This window comes from Topomyia yanbarensis, chromosome 2 (assembly GCF_030247195.1).
Source record: "Topomyia yanbarensis strain Yona2022 chromosome 2, ASM3024719v1, whole genome shotgun sequence".
Taxonomy (NCBI): Eukaryota; Metazoa; Arthropoda; class Insecta; order Diptera; family Culicidae; genus Topomyia; species Topomyia yanbarensis.
The window spans coordinates 183,636,620-183,652,913 of record NC_080671.1 but is presented as its reverse complement, the minus strand read 5'-3'; the positions used below and the strand labels follow the sequence as shown (position 1 = coordinate 183,652,913).

At 44.5% G+C, this 16,294-nt stretch overlaps 2 protein-coding genes and 1 long non-coding RNA gene across 8 annotated transcripts in view; all 3 read left to right on the top strand.

The window, feature by feature from the left end:
• The window catches only part of LOC131682343 (uncharacterized), a 364,899-nt gene extending 356,910 nt beyond the window's left edge, over window positions 1-7,989 (top strand). For all 6 annotated transcript variants that reach the window (XM_058963738.1, XM_058963736.1, XM_058963733.1 and 3 more), the window contains 8 exons: window positions 27-239; window positions 475-870; window positions 931-1,899; window positions 1,962-4,226; window positions 4,286-4,723; window positions 4,792-5,298; window positions 5,367-5,834; window positions 5,899-7,989. In XM_058963738.1, coding sequence (XP_058819721.1) covers window positions 27-239; window positions 475-870; window positions 931-1,899; window positions 1,962-4,226; window positions 4,286-4,723; window positions 4,792-5,298; window positions 5,367-5,834; window positions 5,899-6,137 — 5,495 coding nt within the window. In that variant the 3' untranslated portion in view covers window positions 6,138-7,989. The remainder of the gene's footprint in view (window positions 1-26; window positions 240-474; window positions 871-930; window positions 1,900-1,961; window positions 4,227-4,285; window positions 4,724-4,791; window positions 5,299-5,366; window positions 5,835-5,898) is intronic.
• A 2,919-nt stretch (window positions 7,990-10,908) lies between these two features.
• Window positions 10,909-12,111, top strand: LOC131679920 (uncharacterized). Its single transcript, XM_058960668.1, has one exon. It carries the CDS (start codon window positions 10,909-10,911, stop codon window positions 12,109-12,111), a length of 1,203 nt encoding a protein of 400 aa, XP_058816651.1.
• Window positions 12,112-12,463: 352 nt separating this feature from the next.
• LOC131678617 (uncharacterized) lies at window positions 12,464-13,000 on the top strand. Its single transcript, XR_009303693.1, has 3 exons — window positions 12,464-12,568; window positions 12,633-12,766; window positions 12,821-13,000. It is a non-coding gene; the product is annotated as an uncharacterized LOC131678617 (long non-coding RNA).
• The last annotated feature ends 3,294 nt before the right edge of the window (window positions 13,001-16,294 follow it).

The window sequence follows — 16,294 nt, the reverse complement described above, 5'->3', positions numbered from 1 at the left end:
GCTAATTTAATAATTATGTTTTGTAGAGCCCCTCAGAGATTCGGATCAATGTAAGATGGATGCCGATTGCTCTAGCAAGTTGGCTTGCTTCAGTGGAATGTGTAAGAATCCTTGCTATGAAACGAAACCTTGTGCTGAGCATGCGGTTTGTACGGTGCAAGACACCCTCCCGCTTCGGACAATGTTCTGCGTGTGTGAAGATGGATATGTTGGTGACGCCGAAAAACAATGCTTGCCAGGTTTGTTGGAATTCGAGGCCACCTCTCAAAACCATTCGCTTTTACATGATTTTAACTGCTTAGAAATAATATGCTCTTTAATTTCCAGATATTCAATAACAATTTACTTAAATTACTTTCATAACTTTCCCTCAGACCATCCTTAGCAGATCTGTTTCTATATTTAACATGCGCAGCGCTTAAACCTTTCAACCTGTTGAATCGCATAACCTAACTCTTTCTTTTATCCACTCAGTATCAACTGTCGTACCTGAATGTACCTCAGACATTGAATGTGCAGCGACGGAAACATGTAGAAATCGAGTGTGCGTTAACCCGTGCACGGAATTTAATCCATGTGCTCGTACGGCTGAATGTTTAACCCAGAGTCACAAAGCCATCTGTGTATGCCCCAGTGGCATGGTGGGAGATCCATTCCAAAAATGTTACTCGGAACCGGTAATAGCGCCAGAATGTACCGTCGACTCGGAATGTGCTAGCAATCGAGCCTGTATCAACCAGAAATGCCAGGACCCATGCGCTGAGGGTAACCCATGCGGTGGAAATGCAGAATGTCGAACCCAATACCACAGGCCACTGTGCACGTGCCAGAAGGGATGGGGAGGTGACCCAAGAGTTCAGTGTTATAAGCGTAAGTTATAATTCATGCTCACCACCGTCAGCAAGTTCTAAAACTATTTACTATTTTCAGCGGAATGCCAAAACGACAACGACTGTCCATACGACAAGGCTTGCTACAACGAAAAGTGTTTGAACCCATGTACGTACGGCGCAACGCAGTGTGGCCGTGGAGCAGAATGTCTCCCACAAGGGCATCACGCCAACTGCATTTGTCCACCAGGAACGCAAGGAAATCCACTGATCTCCTGTGTGACTGGACTTTGCCAGTACAATGAAGATTGTGCTGATCATGAAGCTTGCGACCGATTGAATAGAGTATGCCGACCAGTCTGTGATAATGAGGCATGTGCTTCTACGGCCAACTGTATAGGTAAAAATCATCAAGCGACCTGTGAGTGTCTGTCTGGTTCCCGTGGAAATCCGTATGTAGGTTGTACTCGAGATGAACCGGAACCAGCATGCCGAATCGACGGAGACTGTCCTTCACAACAAGCGTGCATCAACAGCCAATGTACGAATCCATGTACAGAAATCAGTCCGTGCTCGCGGCAGCAGTCTTGTACAGTTGTCGATACTTTACCACTCCGAACAATGATCTGCGCGTGTCCTTCGGATATGATCGTTGACGTTAACGGGCAATGTAAACCGATTGTGGTGGAGGGTTGTCGGACTGATAACGACTGCCCAGATACAGATCGCTGCATTAGAGGACAATGTACGTTAGCCTGTCGAGCGGAGCCTTGTGGAGTCAACGCTCAGTGTGAATCCAGCGGTCATCGAGCTCTTTGCTCGTGCGCTCCTGAATATGTCGGTAATCCGCATATCGAGTGCACTCCAGAAGCCCGAGTTCCATCTCCCAAGGAATGTTCAGCCGATGACGATTGTCCTCTTGATCGGTCGTGTTTCAACGAGCGATGCATCAATCCCTGCACACAAGATGTTTGCGGACGAGGTGCTATTTGCCACGTACAGCTACACAATGCCGTTTGTAACTGCCCAACCAACTACAACAAAGACAAATCTGGAAACTGCGTTCCACGTAAGTATTCAGCTATTTAATTATTCGACAAGTTTATTTACTTGAACCGTTTTTCTTCACAGCGTCAGCCGATCTGCCAAAATGTCGTTCAAACTCAGACTGTACTACAAGCGAAACATGTGTTAACGAAATCTGTGCTAATCCTTGCAATTGCGGCCAAAACGCCGATTGTTACGTCAAGGACCACTATCCGGTATGTAGCTGTAGACCCGGCTACTCGGGAAATGCTCAATTCGGATGCGTTAAACTGGGATGCCAATCGGATAGTGAATGCACCAACGACAAACAATGCTACAATGGTGAATGTCTGAATCCATGCTCCCTGGAAGATTCGTGTGCTCTGAACGCTGAGTGTTACGGTGATAAGCATCGAGCTGCTTGCCGCTGTCTGCCCGGATTAGAGGGGAATCCATTCGTCCAGTGCCGGCGGGTAGAATGCCACTTTGACGGAGAGTGTCCAGATAGCCGTGCATGTATACAAGAGCAGTGCGTTGATCCATGCAGTACAATGGCACCTTGTGCCCAGAATGCCATCTGTTTCACGCGTAATCATGCGCCACATTGCAAGTGCCCTGATCATCTACCTGATGGAAATCCGTTCTCATTCTGCGAACGTCGTGTTCCTGAGCCGGAATGTACGATGGATGTGAACTGCCCAAGCCGACTGGCCTGCATCAATAACAAATGTGTTGATCCATGTGTGGAACTAACACCGTGTGCGCGAACAGCACACTGTACAGTTCTGGATTCTGTTCCAGTTCGAACCATGGTCTGTGAGTGTCCAGAACTCCACGTACCGGATTCAAATGGTGAATGCAAACGAATCGTACTGCAAACACAGGTGGAATGTACGAGTGACTCTCAGTGTTCAGATAGTGAAGCCTGTATCAACCGACAGTGCAAGAACCCATGTAACTGCGGAACACACGCTACGTGTACTGTTAAGAACCACCGAGGCGTTTGCTCCTGTGAAAATGGATATGAAGGAAACCCGAACATTGCATGTAGAACGATCGGTTGCCGCGTCGATTCCGAGTGTGAATTTAGCAAAGCATGTATCAACGGAAACTGCGTGAATCCATGTTTGGACAGTAATCCTTGTGGAATTAATGCCGAATGCTTTGCAGTTTCAAACCGAGCCGAATGTCGCTGCTTAAGTGGCTACAGAGGAAACCACTTTGTACAGTGTACGGTTGTCGAGTGTCGCAGTAACAACGATTGTCCAAACGATAAACAATGTCGCAACTCTCAGTGCGTGGATCCCTGCATATACGACAGCTCATGTTCGCCCAGGGCAGAGTGTAAAGCTCACAACCATCTAGCAGTATGTAGGTGTCCAGCGGGATTAGTCGGTAACCCATACGTGGACTGTCGACCAGAAATTATTCCCGAGTGTGTCTACGACACCGATTGTCCGTCGCACCTGGCTTGTATCGATAATAAATGCATAGAACCATGTGGAGTCCTAGAACCATGCAGTCTACCAGCCAGATGTGAAGTTATACCATCATCGCCGGTCAGAACAATGATCTGTATTTGCCCAGACGGGTATATCAGTAGCGGAAGCGGCACATGTAAACCAGTAATCAAGTCCGGTTGCATATCGGATTCGGATTGCTCCAGCGACACTGCTTGCATCAATAGTATTTGTAAAAACCCTTGCAACTGCGGTCCCAACGCGGAATGTCGAATTAAAGACCACAAACCGGTGTGTTCCTGCAAACAAGGCTTCGACGGAAACCCAGAGATCGAATGCATCAAGATCGAATGTCGTGCCGACGATGATTGCTCCATGCAGCATTCGTGTATCAATCGACAATGTGTGCCTGTTTGTTCGATTGATTCTTGTGGAAGACAAGCTGAATGTTATGGCCAAAATCACAGAGCAATATGCGAGTGTATGCCAGGATATGAAGGTGACCCAAGAGTTAGCTGTAAATTGCTGGGATGTCGGGCTGACTCGGACTGTCCTACGGATAAGGCCTGTATAAACAACAAATGTGAAAACCCTTGCGAACGGCAAGCTATCTGCGCACAGAATGAACTGTGCCAAGTGTATCAACACCGTGCGGAATGTGCCTGTCCACCGCCATTCGAGGCAGATCCGATCAGAGGATGTGTGCTGCGAGACGAACGGTGCCGAACGGATGGCGAATGCCATTCACAAACCGCCTGCATCCAGGGCGACTGTGTAAACCCGTGCAATGTGACCGAACCATGCGGTGTAAATTCAATGTGTAAGGTGTTGGACACTCTTCCAGTTCGTACGATGATTTGCGAATGTTTACCGGGCTATCAAGGCAACGCGGCCATTCAGTGTGATAAAAGTAAGTATTGGATGAGTCTTTATGAAAAATGTCTATTTCTGACAATGTTATTTCCACAGTGGCACTCTGTCAAATCGATCGAGGGTTCATAAGAAACGCAAACGGTGAATGCGTATGTCCCCCCGGGTACGGTCTTACAATCTACGACGATTGCCAGATTTGTCCCGAGAAAGATGGACTAAAGATTGATGACACAGGACGTTGCGTGTGTGCCTTGGAGCGAGGTATGGTAATCGATGAACGCGGACGCTGTATTTGTCCAACTGACTATGGCTATCGGCTAACCGAACGTGGTGAGTGTGTTCGTACAGCCGTACCGGAGTGCATACGGAATAGCGACTGCCCAGATTGGAGATATTGCGACGAGCAGACTAAGACCTGCGAAGATCCATGTACGACAAAGGTGTGCGGAAAGAATGCGCTCTGTAATGCAACCAACCACCAAGCGGTATGTCAATGTATTTCCGGATATACAGGAAACCCCGAGGAGCATTGCAGTAAGTGTTTCATATATTAATGTGTAGAACTTTAATTTTCAACCATATTTGTTCTGCCTGTTCCACAGATCAAACAACCGGTTTCCGTACTGATATCCCAAAGCGGGATATGCAGGTTACCTGCCAAGCGGACGGCGTACAGGTGGTAATCGATTTGATGGAATCTAACTTCAACGGTGTATTGTATGTGAAGAGCCACAGCAAGGACGAAGAATGCCGACGGGTAATCAACCTAGCCGGTGATTCCTCTCAGAGAACACAGATCAAGGTACACTTTGGAAGTTGTGGCTTGATCCATATCAACGGTATCGCCAGTTTCGTGCTGGTGATTCAGAAGCACCCGAAGTTGGTGACGTATAAAGCCCAAGCCTATCACATCAAGTGCGTCTATCAGACAGGCGAGCAAAACGTAACCCTCGGATTCAACGTTCAGATGTTGACGACGGCGGGTACGATCGCGAATACCGGGCCACCACCAACGTGTGCTATGCGAATCGTCGCCTTTAATGGCGAAGAAATCAACTCAGCCGAAATCGGTGACAATTTGCGACTACAGGTTGAAGTACAACCAGCAAGTGAGTATTTTCTAATGAAAAGGAAATCAAGTTCAGGTTCGTCAACTTTTCTTTCCGTTTATTTTCAGCTATTTATGGAGGATTTGCTCGAAGCTGCGTGGCCAAAACAATGGAAGATAGCGTGGAAAATGAGTACATTGTGACAGACGAGAATGGATGTGCAACCGAACCGAGTATCTTCGGTGATTGGGAGTACAACGCCGAAACCAACAGTTTGCTAGCCAGTTTCAACGCGTTTAAGTTCCCATCGAGTGACAACATTCGGTTCCAATGTAACATTCGTGTATGCTTTGGCCGATGCCAACCGGTCAACTGTCACGGTGCCAATGCATTTGGAAAACGCAGAAGACGAGCGATCACTGATATGAACGAAATTGAACTAATACTGAACAGGACTAGACGAGCTGCCAGTACGGCACTAGCTTCCGACGATACGCTAGGTATCGAGGGAACACTGCGAGAAGAAATCACCGTAGAATCGAATGCGATTCTAACGCTTGAAAGGAGGGAGGAGCGATCATATGATTCAGATAACAGTAAGTTTGGGACACGAAGCACTCTTGGAGTATGATTGTATAATATCTTATACTCTATTTTCAGTACTTCCCGCTGCTCAACGTGTCGAAGATATTTGCGTATCGATGATCGGACTGATCATTGCGCTGGTCATAACTGCGCTGCTGGCACTTGTAGCCGTGGCTGTGGCAGTTTCCTGTTGGCTCATGGCCTACAGGCGACGTCCGACAATAACTGGACCCTTGCCGCACCCACCGGAGTTCCCGAACCCGTTGTTTGCGCACCAAGAACCTTCTGAGCCATCTCACGATTACATGACGTGAGAAGGCCAACCTATCCGCAGACCAAATGTCACTGTAAATGTCAAGTGTACTAAATGTTTATATTGTTTTTTTAAACTGAAACATCAAAGACGACCCAGACAACAACGAAATCCGAACGAAAGTAGAAAGTTTTAAGATAGGATACTTGAAAAAAAACACTGTAAATAGACACATTAAGAATAATATTTTTGAGAAGGACAGTGGCACCACTAGAGTAGGAACGGTGCTTTAACCTGAAGGCAACGAATGCGTACAACACTGTCCGTCCATCGTTATTGCAAACCCAATGCGGATGCAAAAGTTGTCTTAGACCAGCTCGTTTTTATAATAAATTCACGCGGAATACGACCAACCGAACCGATAGAGCATCTCCACTCGAACCCGCTTCCTGTTGTAACCTCATGTAAAAAGCAAACTAAGATCGAGAAACCTGACGAACAAAAAGCAACCTCAACCTCGTTAGCAAATAGGACACTTATAGCACCACTTGTCTCGTTTCTCGATAATCCTAAAACGGCGGGTTGAGCTGTGATATCAAAGGAACGATGCACTGGCAACGCGCTCTGCACCCAGTACTTCGTGAGCGGTTGGTGGTTTTCCACGAACAGAATCGAACATCTCCTCCGCGGGTCGTTACTAGTCTTTTATTTATTAATGTTATTATTGTATTTAGTTAGAGATGGATCTAGCAGTTTCAACGTATCTTTTGAACTACTCTGCACAAATTCCTCGCCCAAAGTTGAAGGAGCCTCGTTCCCTACCCGTACTATTCGCTATCTTGCCTTCTTTGGCTCTACAACGAAACAAACACTGCAATACCATAAGTTGTTCATCGAAATCTTCACTTGAATTCGAATCCAACTAAACTCTGGGAAAGCGCACTATTCCCCCGCATGTCTCCACTTGTGGACAATGTTATCGGTGTTATTCCACTAAATATAGTTGTTTTAGTTGTAATTTATTAAAAATTTTATGAATAATCGAAAAACACGCGAACTCGACCCCCGGAGGATTTGTATAACCTAGGTTAATTGAAAGCAAGAATAAAATACGATTGAAACGCTGCGTGTACTATTGCGACAGCGAAGAATTCCACACAGACAGAACGTAGTCATTATACAACTAACCTATCAATTAACGACGAAACTATACGAGATTCACATTCCGATATAACCTGTACTGTTGAAACTGCCATTAAAAACTCTAAAAAATATCACCCGCGAAAAGTCACCTCGTGTCATCCCAATTTAAAAATCGAAAACGTGAAAGAAGCAGCGATCTTTCACTAACTTCGATTTGGACTTTGGGATAGCAAGGTCTATTTCTAAACAAAAAAGCTACTTATTGTTAAACCTTACTGCCCTTTCGGAATACTGCACAAAAGCGTGCAAAACGGTAGTAAAATTTCGATTATCGACTAATTGAAACGCTTTAGTTTTTTGATCGTTTTATGAGAGAAAAAGTGGCTGCAGTCTCCAAGAGACGATAATGGCAGAATCCACTATTTTCGGCAATCACCCTAACAGGTATTCTTCGATTCCTTTTATGGCTTCCAATGCCGAGATATTTATGGTTATTTTAACTGATAATAATGTCAACTATTAAGACTGGATTAACATTAATTGAGGTAAAACAAAGAAGAGGAATGCGATGATAAGAATGAAAACGTTTTCCTGAAGAAAAAATCTACAGCTGAAATTTTTCGGTACTTTAAACATAGACAAAGAATCCTATTCGAAATTATCCCAGTGTAATATTTTTTTATCACCATGTATAGTTCATGTGAAGCATGCAAATATCACCTCAAGCAAAACAAAAACGTTGATGGAATAAAAAACTACTAATAATATTATGGATATTTAGTTGTCATTACTTCGAATTACTTATTATGATTTTTTTTGCCCGCCAAATCTCTCAAAACACAAGGTAAATTTTCCCAACGAATAAAACGCGTTCCAGCTAGCGTTTAATCGAACTTAAAAAAAAATCTTTTATTAATCTAAAATCGTAGATATCAATATAAAAGGCAAATAATATACTCATATAGATTTACCATTCCTATTTTCACACTATTTGTTTAGTATACGATTTGTCTATTCAAACAAACTGCACAAAATTTTGTTTTTAAACTTAATGAACGATGTATCACAAAATTTGGACCCGTTGATGCGTCTTTTTCTTCGTTATGAAAATTTTAATGAAAAAATAATTGGTGGATAATGTCAGAAACATAACCGGACGGAAGTAGAATACACTTTAGGCATCAGTTTTTAATGTCGTCTGAAAGGTTGTATTGAAGTCCGTTACCATTAGAACCATAGCATCATAATCATTAGCCGAAGGTCCCGTAAAAAGTTCGTTTGTTTTGGTGCGAAGACCTCGAACGTTATGGTAATACACCGTGACTGAACGATTAGTTTTGTTGTGATTGCGAAACAGAGTAATGCCCAGAGTAATTCATTCCAGTTGCGAAGATTGAAATTGAAAAACCGATCTAGTGTGGAAGGGTGCTTACAGACTGGCGGCGAGAAGCTGAGCTGGCGCTGGAACTGACATAAGAATGCGAGATGCGAGAAACCTGCTTGCTGCAAACCAAATGGGTGATGTCAGAGTGAAAGCCGAGCGGATCTGCGCCGACTGCCCGCTTTCACTCTGATATCATCACTTTACTTTGCTGCAGGCAGGTTTCTCGCATCTCGCATTCTAATGTCAGTACCAGCACCAGCTCAGCTTCTCGCCGCCACTCTGTAAGCGGCCAAAGTCAAAGTCGCAGAAAACCTGAGGCGACATTATGGACTTATCCAGCTATGTTGGTATTGTGCCGTTTTGACGTCTGAATTGGGAAGAAAACAAATCGTTTACACGGCAAATTGGGAGGAAAACAAATCGCTTCTGGGTTTAAGGGGAGGGCGGCAGAATAAAAATGCGAAATCTCAGTGTGAGTATTTGAAACGTCAGATATCTCAATGGAACCATTTCGAATCGACTTTTTCATACAAGCTTGCATACAATTAACCTTTCGTTTCGAGATGCGTAATGCCACCTCTGTTCGGCCGGGTAGACTTTAACAGTGATACGGATTTAAGCTACATACCAACTCCGACTTTGAACGACACGATAGGAAGTTCGTTAAGATTTTTGCCTGGAAACTAATTTTTGAACGCCAACAGTCTCGCCGGTGTTGAGGTTGCGCAGCACCAAATCGCCCATGCCATCCTCTGTGGCTTTTGGATAGAAGTCGGATGGGTAAAGCCAGTAGATACAGAATACTAGATTAGGATTGTCGCTGGCATCAGTGGTAGGAGCATCATTATTTTGATTCCGGGATATACCTGTCAAATAGGCCAAATAAAAAAGCAAAAAAAATCCTCTATCGTCGTTTCGTAGCGACGAGTCATTTTTGTTCCTTTTAGCCAGCAACACATTGGCCATTCTTGGCTGATGTATTTTCACTAATTAGAATGCACAAATTATCTAAACCTGTACTGAATTTTCATTTCCTTGTGCGGTATTAGGGTGACCATACACCCTGGTTTCCCAGGACATGTCCTGGTTTTGCATTGCCTGTCCTGATGTCCTGGGAAGTCGAGGAAAATGCTTGATTTGTCCTGGGTTTTCTCCTGTAAGCCTAATATATTTCTATTTATTCAGTCAGTTCAGATTTTCACTATGCTCCAGATCGCAGTAACGACCGACCGCAACCATAACTGCAACGTATACTCATCCTCAATCGGAATGCGACAAGCAAAACTTAATATAGTCAAATCTCCCAATTGTAGCTTCCGATGGTTTTTTTTAATCTCTCAAGAGTGCCTCGTCAATATCGATGAAACAATTGGATTGAATGACGATTTAAGCGCTTCTTCTCGGCTTAAATCGTCATTCAATCCGGGACCCGAAGAATTCCCTTTGGTACCTCTAAAAAGACACATCGGCATTTTCGTGCTTCTGCTTCTACTTGAGTTCTCTTGCTAGTGGCTTTTTTTCGTCTTACTGGAAATCCATTCCATAAAAAGAAAAATAGCACCTAATCAGTCGCTCTGCTTGTCAACAGTGCAGTGAATCAAACGAAAGTTTCTACCTAAAGTCTGCTGTCTATATGTAACGTGCCAGTACTGGCTTCACTGAAGGCACACTCCATCCCACGGTTGGAGTTGATGGCAGCGGTAGTCGGAGTACGCTTGATGAAGACCATACTCACTGGGCACCCGCTGGTAGACGAGAAGACAGTGTTATGGTGTGACTCTAAGACGGTGCTGGCTTGGATAAATTCAGATCATCGAAGATATCGCCAGTTCGTTGCTTGCCGAGTGGGTGAGATTTTGTCCAAGTCGGAGGCGAAGCAATGGCGTTGGATATCATCGAGAAAGAACGTCGCCGACGATGCGACAAAGTGGGGAAAAGAGCCGTGTTTGTCCTCTGGCGGCCGTTGGTTCCGAGGTGACAACGATTTATATTTGCCAGAAGATCAATGGACCGTAGATGCAGATTCAGTCGGCGCGACGACCGATGAAGAGCTGAGGTCGTGTTTGGTGCACAAGGAGGTTATCGTACCACCACAACTTGTGAGGTGAGAGCGATTCTCGAAACTGACGCATTTGTATCGATCGGTAACACATGTTCATCGCTACGTACAAAATCTACGGCGAACGGTAAAACGAGAGACTCGACTGGACGGACCATTCAAGAGGAATTAGCAACGACCGAAACCACAATCTTTCGTTGGGTGCAGTGTGCGCAGTATCCGGACGAAGTGGCGACTTTGTCAGCAATGCGGGACAAGCAGCCGGGACAACAGGCGCGGCTGGAGAAAACCAGCAAAATATACAAACTGTCTCCGTACTTGGACGAAGCAGGTGTTATTCGTTCTGATGGAAGGATATCTGCTGCGACCGTCGCCGCGTCTGACACTAAGTTTCCAGTAATATTGCCGAAAGCCCATCCAGTGACTAGACTGCTGGTTGAATGGTACCACCAACGATTTCTTCACGCCAATGGCGAGACTGTCGTGAACGAAGTGAGACAGCGTTTCCACATATCGCAGCTGCGCCCGTTCGTGCGTAAGGTGACTAAAGAGTGCGCCTTGTGTAAAGTCAAGAAGCCAGGTCTGGCGACACCCCGAATGGCTCCACTCCCGGCGGCCAGGTTGCAGGCGTACGTACGTCCATTTTCCTACGTAGGCGTCGACTATTTCGGACCGATCGGCGTGCGGGTGAACCGAAGTATTGCAAAACGATGGGTAGCTCTGTTCACGTGTATGACCACACGAGCAATCCATCTCAAAGTCGCTCACACACTTTCAACGGAATCTTGCAAGATGGCGATCAGGCGTTTCATCGGACGCAGAGGAGCACCTGTGGAGATCCGCAGCGACAGGGGCACAAATTTCGTGGGATCGAGCAACGAACTTAAGCAGGAGATGGGCATAATCGAGCGCCAGCTTGCCGAAACGTTCACCAACGCGAACACGAAATGGGTGTTTAACCCACCTGGATCACCTCACATGGGTGGCGCCTGGGAGCGTCTAGTGCGGTCGGTGAAAACCGCTCTTGCTGCAATGGAGTCCTCTCGAACGCCGAACGAAGAAACGCTGGCAACGTTGCTAGTGGAAGCTGAGAGTGTGGTCGATTCGAGACCGCTAACATATATTCCTCTGGAGACGGCGCAACAGGAGGCTCTAACACCGAACCACTTTCTTCTAATGAACTCGAGCGGCGTAACGCAGACTCCGAAGACGCTTACGGATCCAAGACAACCCTGCAGGAACGACTGGAATCTATGCCGTACAATGGTAGATCAGTTTTGGCGCCGGTGGGTGCGAGAATATCTTCCTACCATCGCACGTCGTACCAAGTGGTTTGAGGAGACGAAACCGATCGAGGTAGGAGATTCGGTGATCATCGTGGAGGAGAAGATAAGCAACGGATGGATTCGAGGACGTGTAGCCAAGGTCGTGGTGGGCCGAGATGGGTGAGTTCGCGATGCCGTGGTGCAGACTCCCGACGGAATGGTGCATCGACCTGTAGCAAAGCTGGCGCGGATCGACATAGAAAAGGTGGGGCTTCAGCCGGGAACAGCAGAAGACAAAACTGAACCGGAGATAGCTAAACAGCCTTACGGGTCGGGGAGTGTTACGGTATATCCCGCTGACCCCAACCAACTCCACGGTCGACCACCTGTCGGTGAAGGACAACCTTGATGTAGTGAGGACCATTTGAAATGGAAGGATAGGAAAAGGGAAGAAGGACCGTTTGAAATGGAAGGATAGAAAAAGGAACAAAAAAGGATCGTTTGAAATGGTAGGATAGAAAAAGATTGACGTCACGTAGAGATGAGAGAAAGGTATAAGAAAAAAGAATAGATAGAAATTGTTGGAAGTTTAAGTAAATAGAACGTTGAATTCGTGAAGATATAAGCAAACATTTATTTCCGTAAGTAGATCCTATGGCAGCACGAATTTACATCAGTACAATTTCTGAATTAACACCTAAACAGGTGCCGGAAGGCCAAGAAACGCACTGAACCGTTCGAATTGTGCACGATTGAGGTTAGGTGATACGTGACTTGCGTATTGCCCTGTAATCTAGCAGTAATTGTTGGGAATTAACGAGATACAATAATTGACCGATGTAAGTAACTTTAAATATTACTCTATGAAGCATAATATTAATAAATTACATCAGCTTTTAGCTGATACCGTTTGGAATACATTCCTTAGGGTGTTGCTGAAAAGCCACTTATTTAATCCACCCAATAAAAGCAAAGCAATCGAATAATAGATTTCGTCCCAAGCCAGTGTGAACAATAAAGCACCGTTACTTCCATCGATGCGAAATCGATCATTCATTTAGAGATGTTTGAAACTCAACAGCAAAATTCAACAGAAAATTTGCAAATGCAGTTTAGACTAACGGAAGTCGTCGTTATACAAGCTAACTACACTCGTTACTGATAACGTTTAAAACTTTGGCTATAACGGAAAGGTACGCTATGGAAGACAACATGCAATACGTCATTGAGCATGAAAATGTTAGGACCAAGATACCCGTTCATATTGACAATGATAAGATTGATATGCGTCTTCACGATCTACACCTGGGTACTATTAATAAATTTATTCTAACCATCTTGTCAGAATACGTAACGATGGAATCCTTTAAGTTAGAAACCTGGAGAAAATTTAAGTATTTCCAACGGTTTTTGTTTCATGAGCATGCGAGTGACCTATTCCTTCATAACTGGACTTTCAATTCAAAGCAAAACGTGTGACCAAATCTCAAATCACGCTGTGCACGTATGAAGGACAGACCTCTGCGTGCCCTACGTTGTTACACCAGAAGACACAATACGAGAAACCATGTACACAAGCCTCTAACGAAGCAAAATCAACTGCAAGCATACCCATCACACAGCCCTTCATCAACATCAAGTAAATCACCGGAGTTTCAGCTCAGGCACCAACGAATACTGCACTGATAAAAATATAACACTAACCAGTGGCGGCGCTAGGCTTTTTGCCGCTCGGGTCAAAATGTTAAATTTGCCGCCTCTTACATATTTCTGACTAACCAAACTATCTTATCAATACAGTTTTCTGCGTATGTTGACGAAAATTGTTACAAAATAGTTAACAACAAGGATTACTTTGAAATTTATCAAGTTTTTTTACACTGAAAACTAATTAAATAAAAACAAGATTTGCTCGAAACATTACTTCATGTTAAGATTCTTTGAAACTTGGTAGCGTGGCTACGAATTTCATTTATTGGCTGATTTTTCACAAACAATTTGTAATCTTGCGGAATGAAACCCTTTTCAGCCATTTTCTCGATAAAACATATATTGCACCTAAAATAATTTATTGGTTTTTTTATTCAACTAGAAAGAAATAAAATAAAGCAATGGAATTTTTAGAATCTGTAAAAATTGGTTTACGGTTATTCGAATTTCCGGAGGTAAGTTCCAATACTGGGATATATAATGTATAATAATATAATGGACCCCGCAACGCTCTTTTCGAAGCAAGTACCTGCAAGGCCGTGAGTGACCGTTCCGAGGTCAAATTGTCATAAAATCCCGTAACGATAAGAAAAACTCTTCCGTGACAATTCCTAGAATTTTGATGCCTATAGAATTTTATTAGTATTTACAAATTCTTTCTCAGTAGGAATATCCTTCCGGGAATCCGGATAAACGAAAACCAGATGTATTCGTCGGGTTCAATTTCACTGATTCTAAAAATGGATAAGCTCCTGAATTCAAAACGTCTACAAGAGTTCTAAATCGATTAAAAATTAATATATAGCTAAAAACTTTTGAATTTTCGGGTACCCGGATACCCTGTGGACACACAACGGATAATCTGTGGGATATCGTCACCTTCTGTAGCGAAATGAGAAGCCTCCGACCAGATGGGAAGTTTGTGCAGGTGCAACAAGCCGTCCGAAAACACAGCTTTGCGTACGGATCGGATCAATTAAGTCATGGTACGAAAAAATAATACTATTGGAAATTTAGAACTGCAAGTCGCTTGGCTTGGCCGAATTCTGCACGACGAGCTGCAAACTCGCAACTTCGGAGTCGCAGCATTGCAGAAGCTTTGCTCGGCATGACAGAAGGTGTGAAAACGCGGGCATCGGACTGCCACATTCTACCTGAGCAACGAGCTGGGTTTTGTAGTGCTGGACAAGATTCGCCTACGCTTGATCAAGTAACAGCGAGAGAATGTGTGTAGTGAGAAGCAAAAGTCCGTTTCTTCAACTACCGTATCATCAACGTTCACTGCCCACACAAAGCGAGACCAGTGAACGACAAAGGTGCATTTTAGGCGGAGCTGGAGCGTTTCTACGACAGCTGCTCACGATGGGATTTTAAGCTGATTTATGACGACATGAACGCCCGGATAGGTCAGCAGGTACAAACCGGTGAATGAACCGGACAGTCTACACTCCGTTACGAATGACAACGGCCAACGATGCGTGATCTTCACAGCCACAGAAATGTTAGTACAACACTCGTGAGCATGGACGCCGAGACTCAACATCTAGCAGCTACGATCGTGCTGCGGAAATACGTACAGAAGCTGGAGACGGCATTACCAATGGCAGAATAGGTGGCTGGAGCAACTTATGAAGCACCACAGGTAGTACTACTGAGATGAAGAGAAAAATACGGCAGAGGCGAGAATGATGCAGCACCGTACGAGGGTGAACGAGAAACAATAGAGCAAGCAGGGGTCAGAAAAAACGGTAGATCCAGATAACGAGGCGATGAAGCTATACGAAGATAGTAAGACAAAGAAGTTCTACGAGATGGCGAATCGTTCTCGAGAGTGCTATGAGTCAAGGAAGATATATTTGAAATGGTCGATAGGTGGATGCAGTATTATGACAAACATCTAAAGAACGAATCATTAGACGATGATAGTAGTGCGCTAATCAACCCGTGGATGCACGCAGCTGACGACAGATTCCCAACACCGAATCTAGTTGAGGATCAGAAGGAAATCATATGGTTGAAGAATAATAAAGATCAACTGCCATGTGACAGAACAGGTAATTGGGTATAGCACTCCACTGTGTGATTTAGAAGATTTTACCGGAGGATTGTATGGGGAGCATGGTAACCGCCGATGAGCACACCAGAAGGGAAATTCAGAGATGTATTCCGGCAGCTACTTTTGGCTCGGATTTTCGGTCGAACAAAGTACGCTCCGGTACGAATCAAACCAGCTACAAAATGTTCATTGAACCCGTTGGCCAATGGGCTATGCAGACCCTTAGCGTGCGGTTGGTCAGGTTGACCCCCGCCAAGGGCGCCGAACTTAGAGGGACACTGAAATCTGCTGTATAAAATAAGTAAGGATAAATATTAAAATAAGTAGGGTAAATGCGCTATACACGCCAACTTATTGTTGGTGAGTAGATTTTAAAAGGGGCACTAAACTGAAATTTTACCGAAAGTATCAAAAGAGTACACTGCGGCCCTATCAGTCACATTCAGATTCATTCACAATAAATAGTGTTGATCTCAAATCTAAAATTGATAGAAGATTAAATAACAAACTACAACGACTTCCAATTGAAAAAAGGCGAAAATTGTTGCGAACTTAACGCTCGTTTTCACAGTTGCATAGCAACAAAAATGGTACAAATATT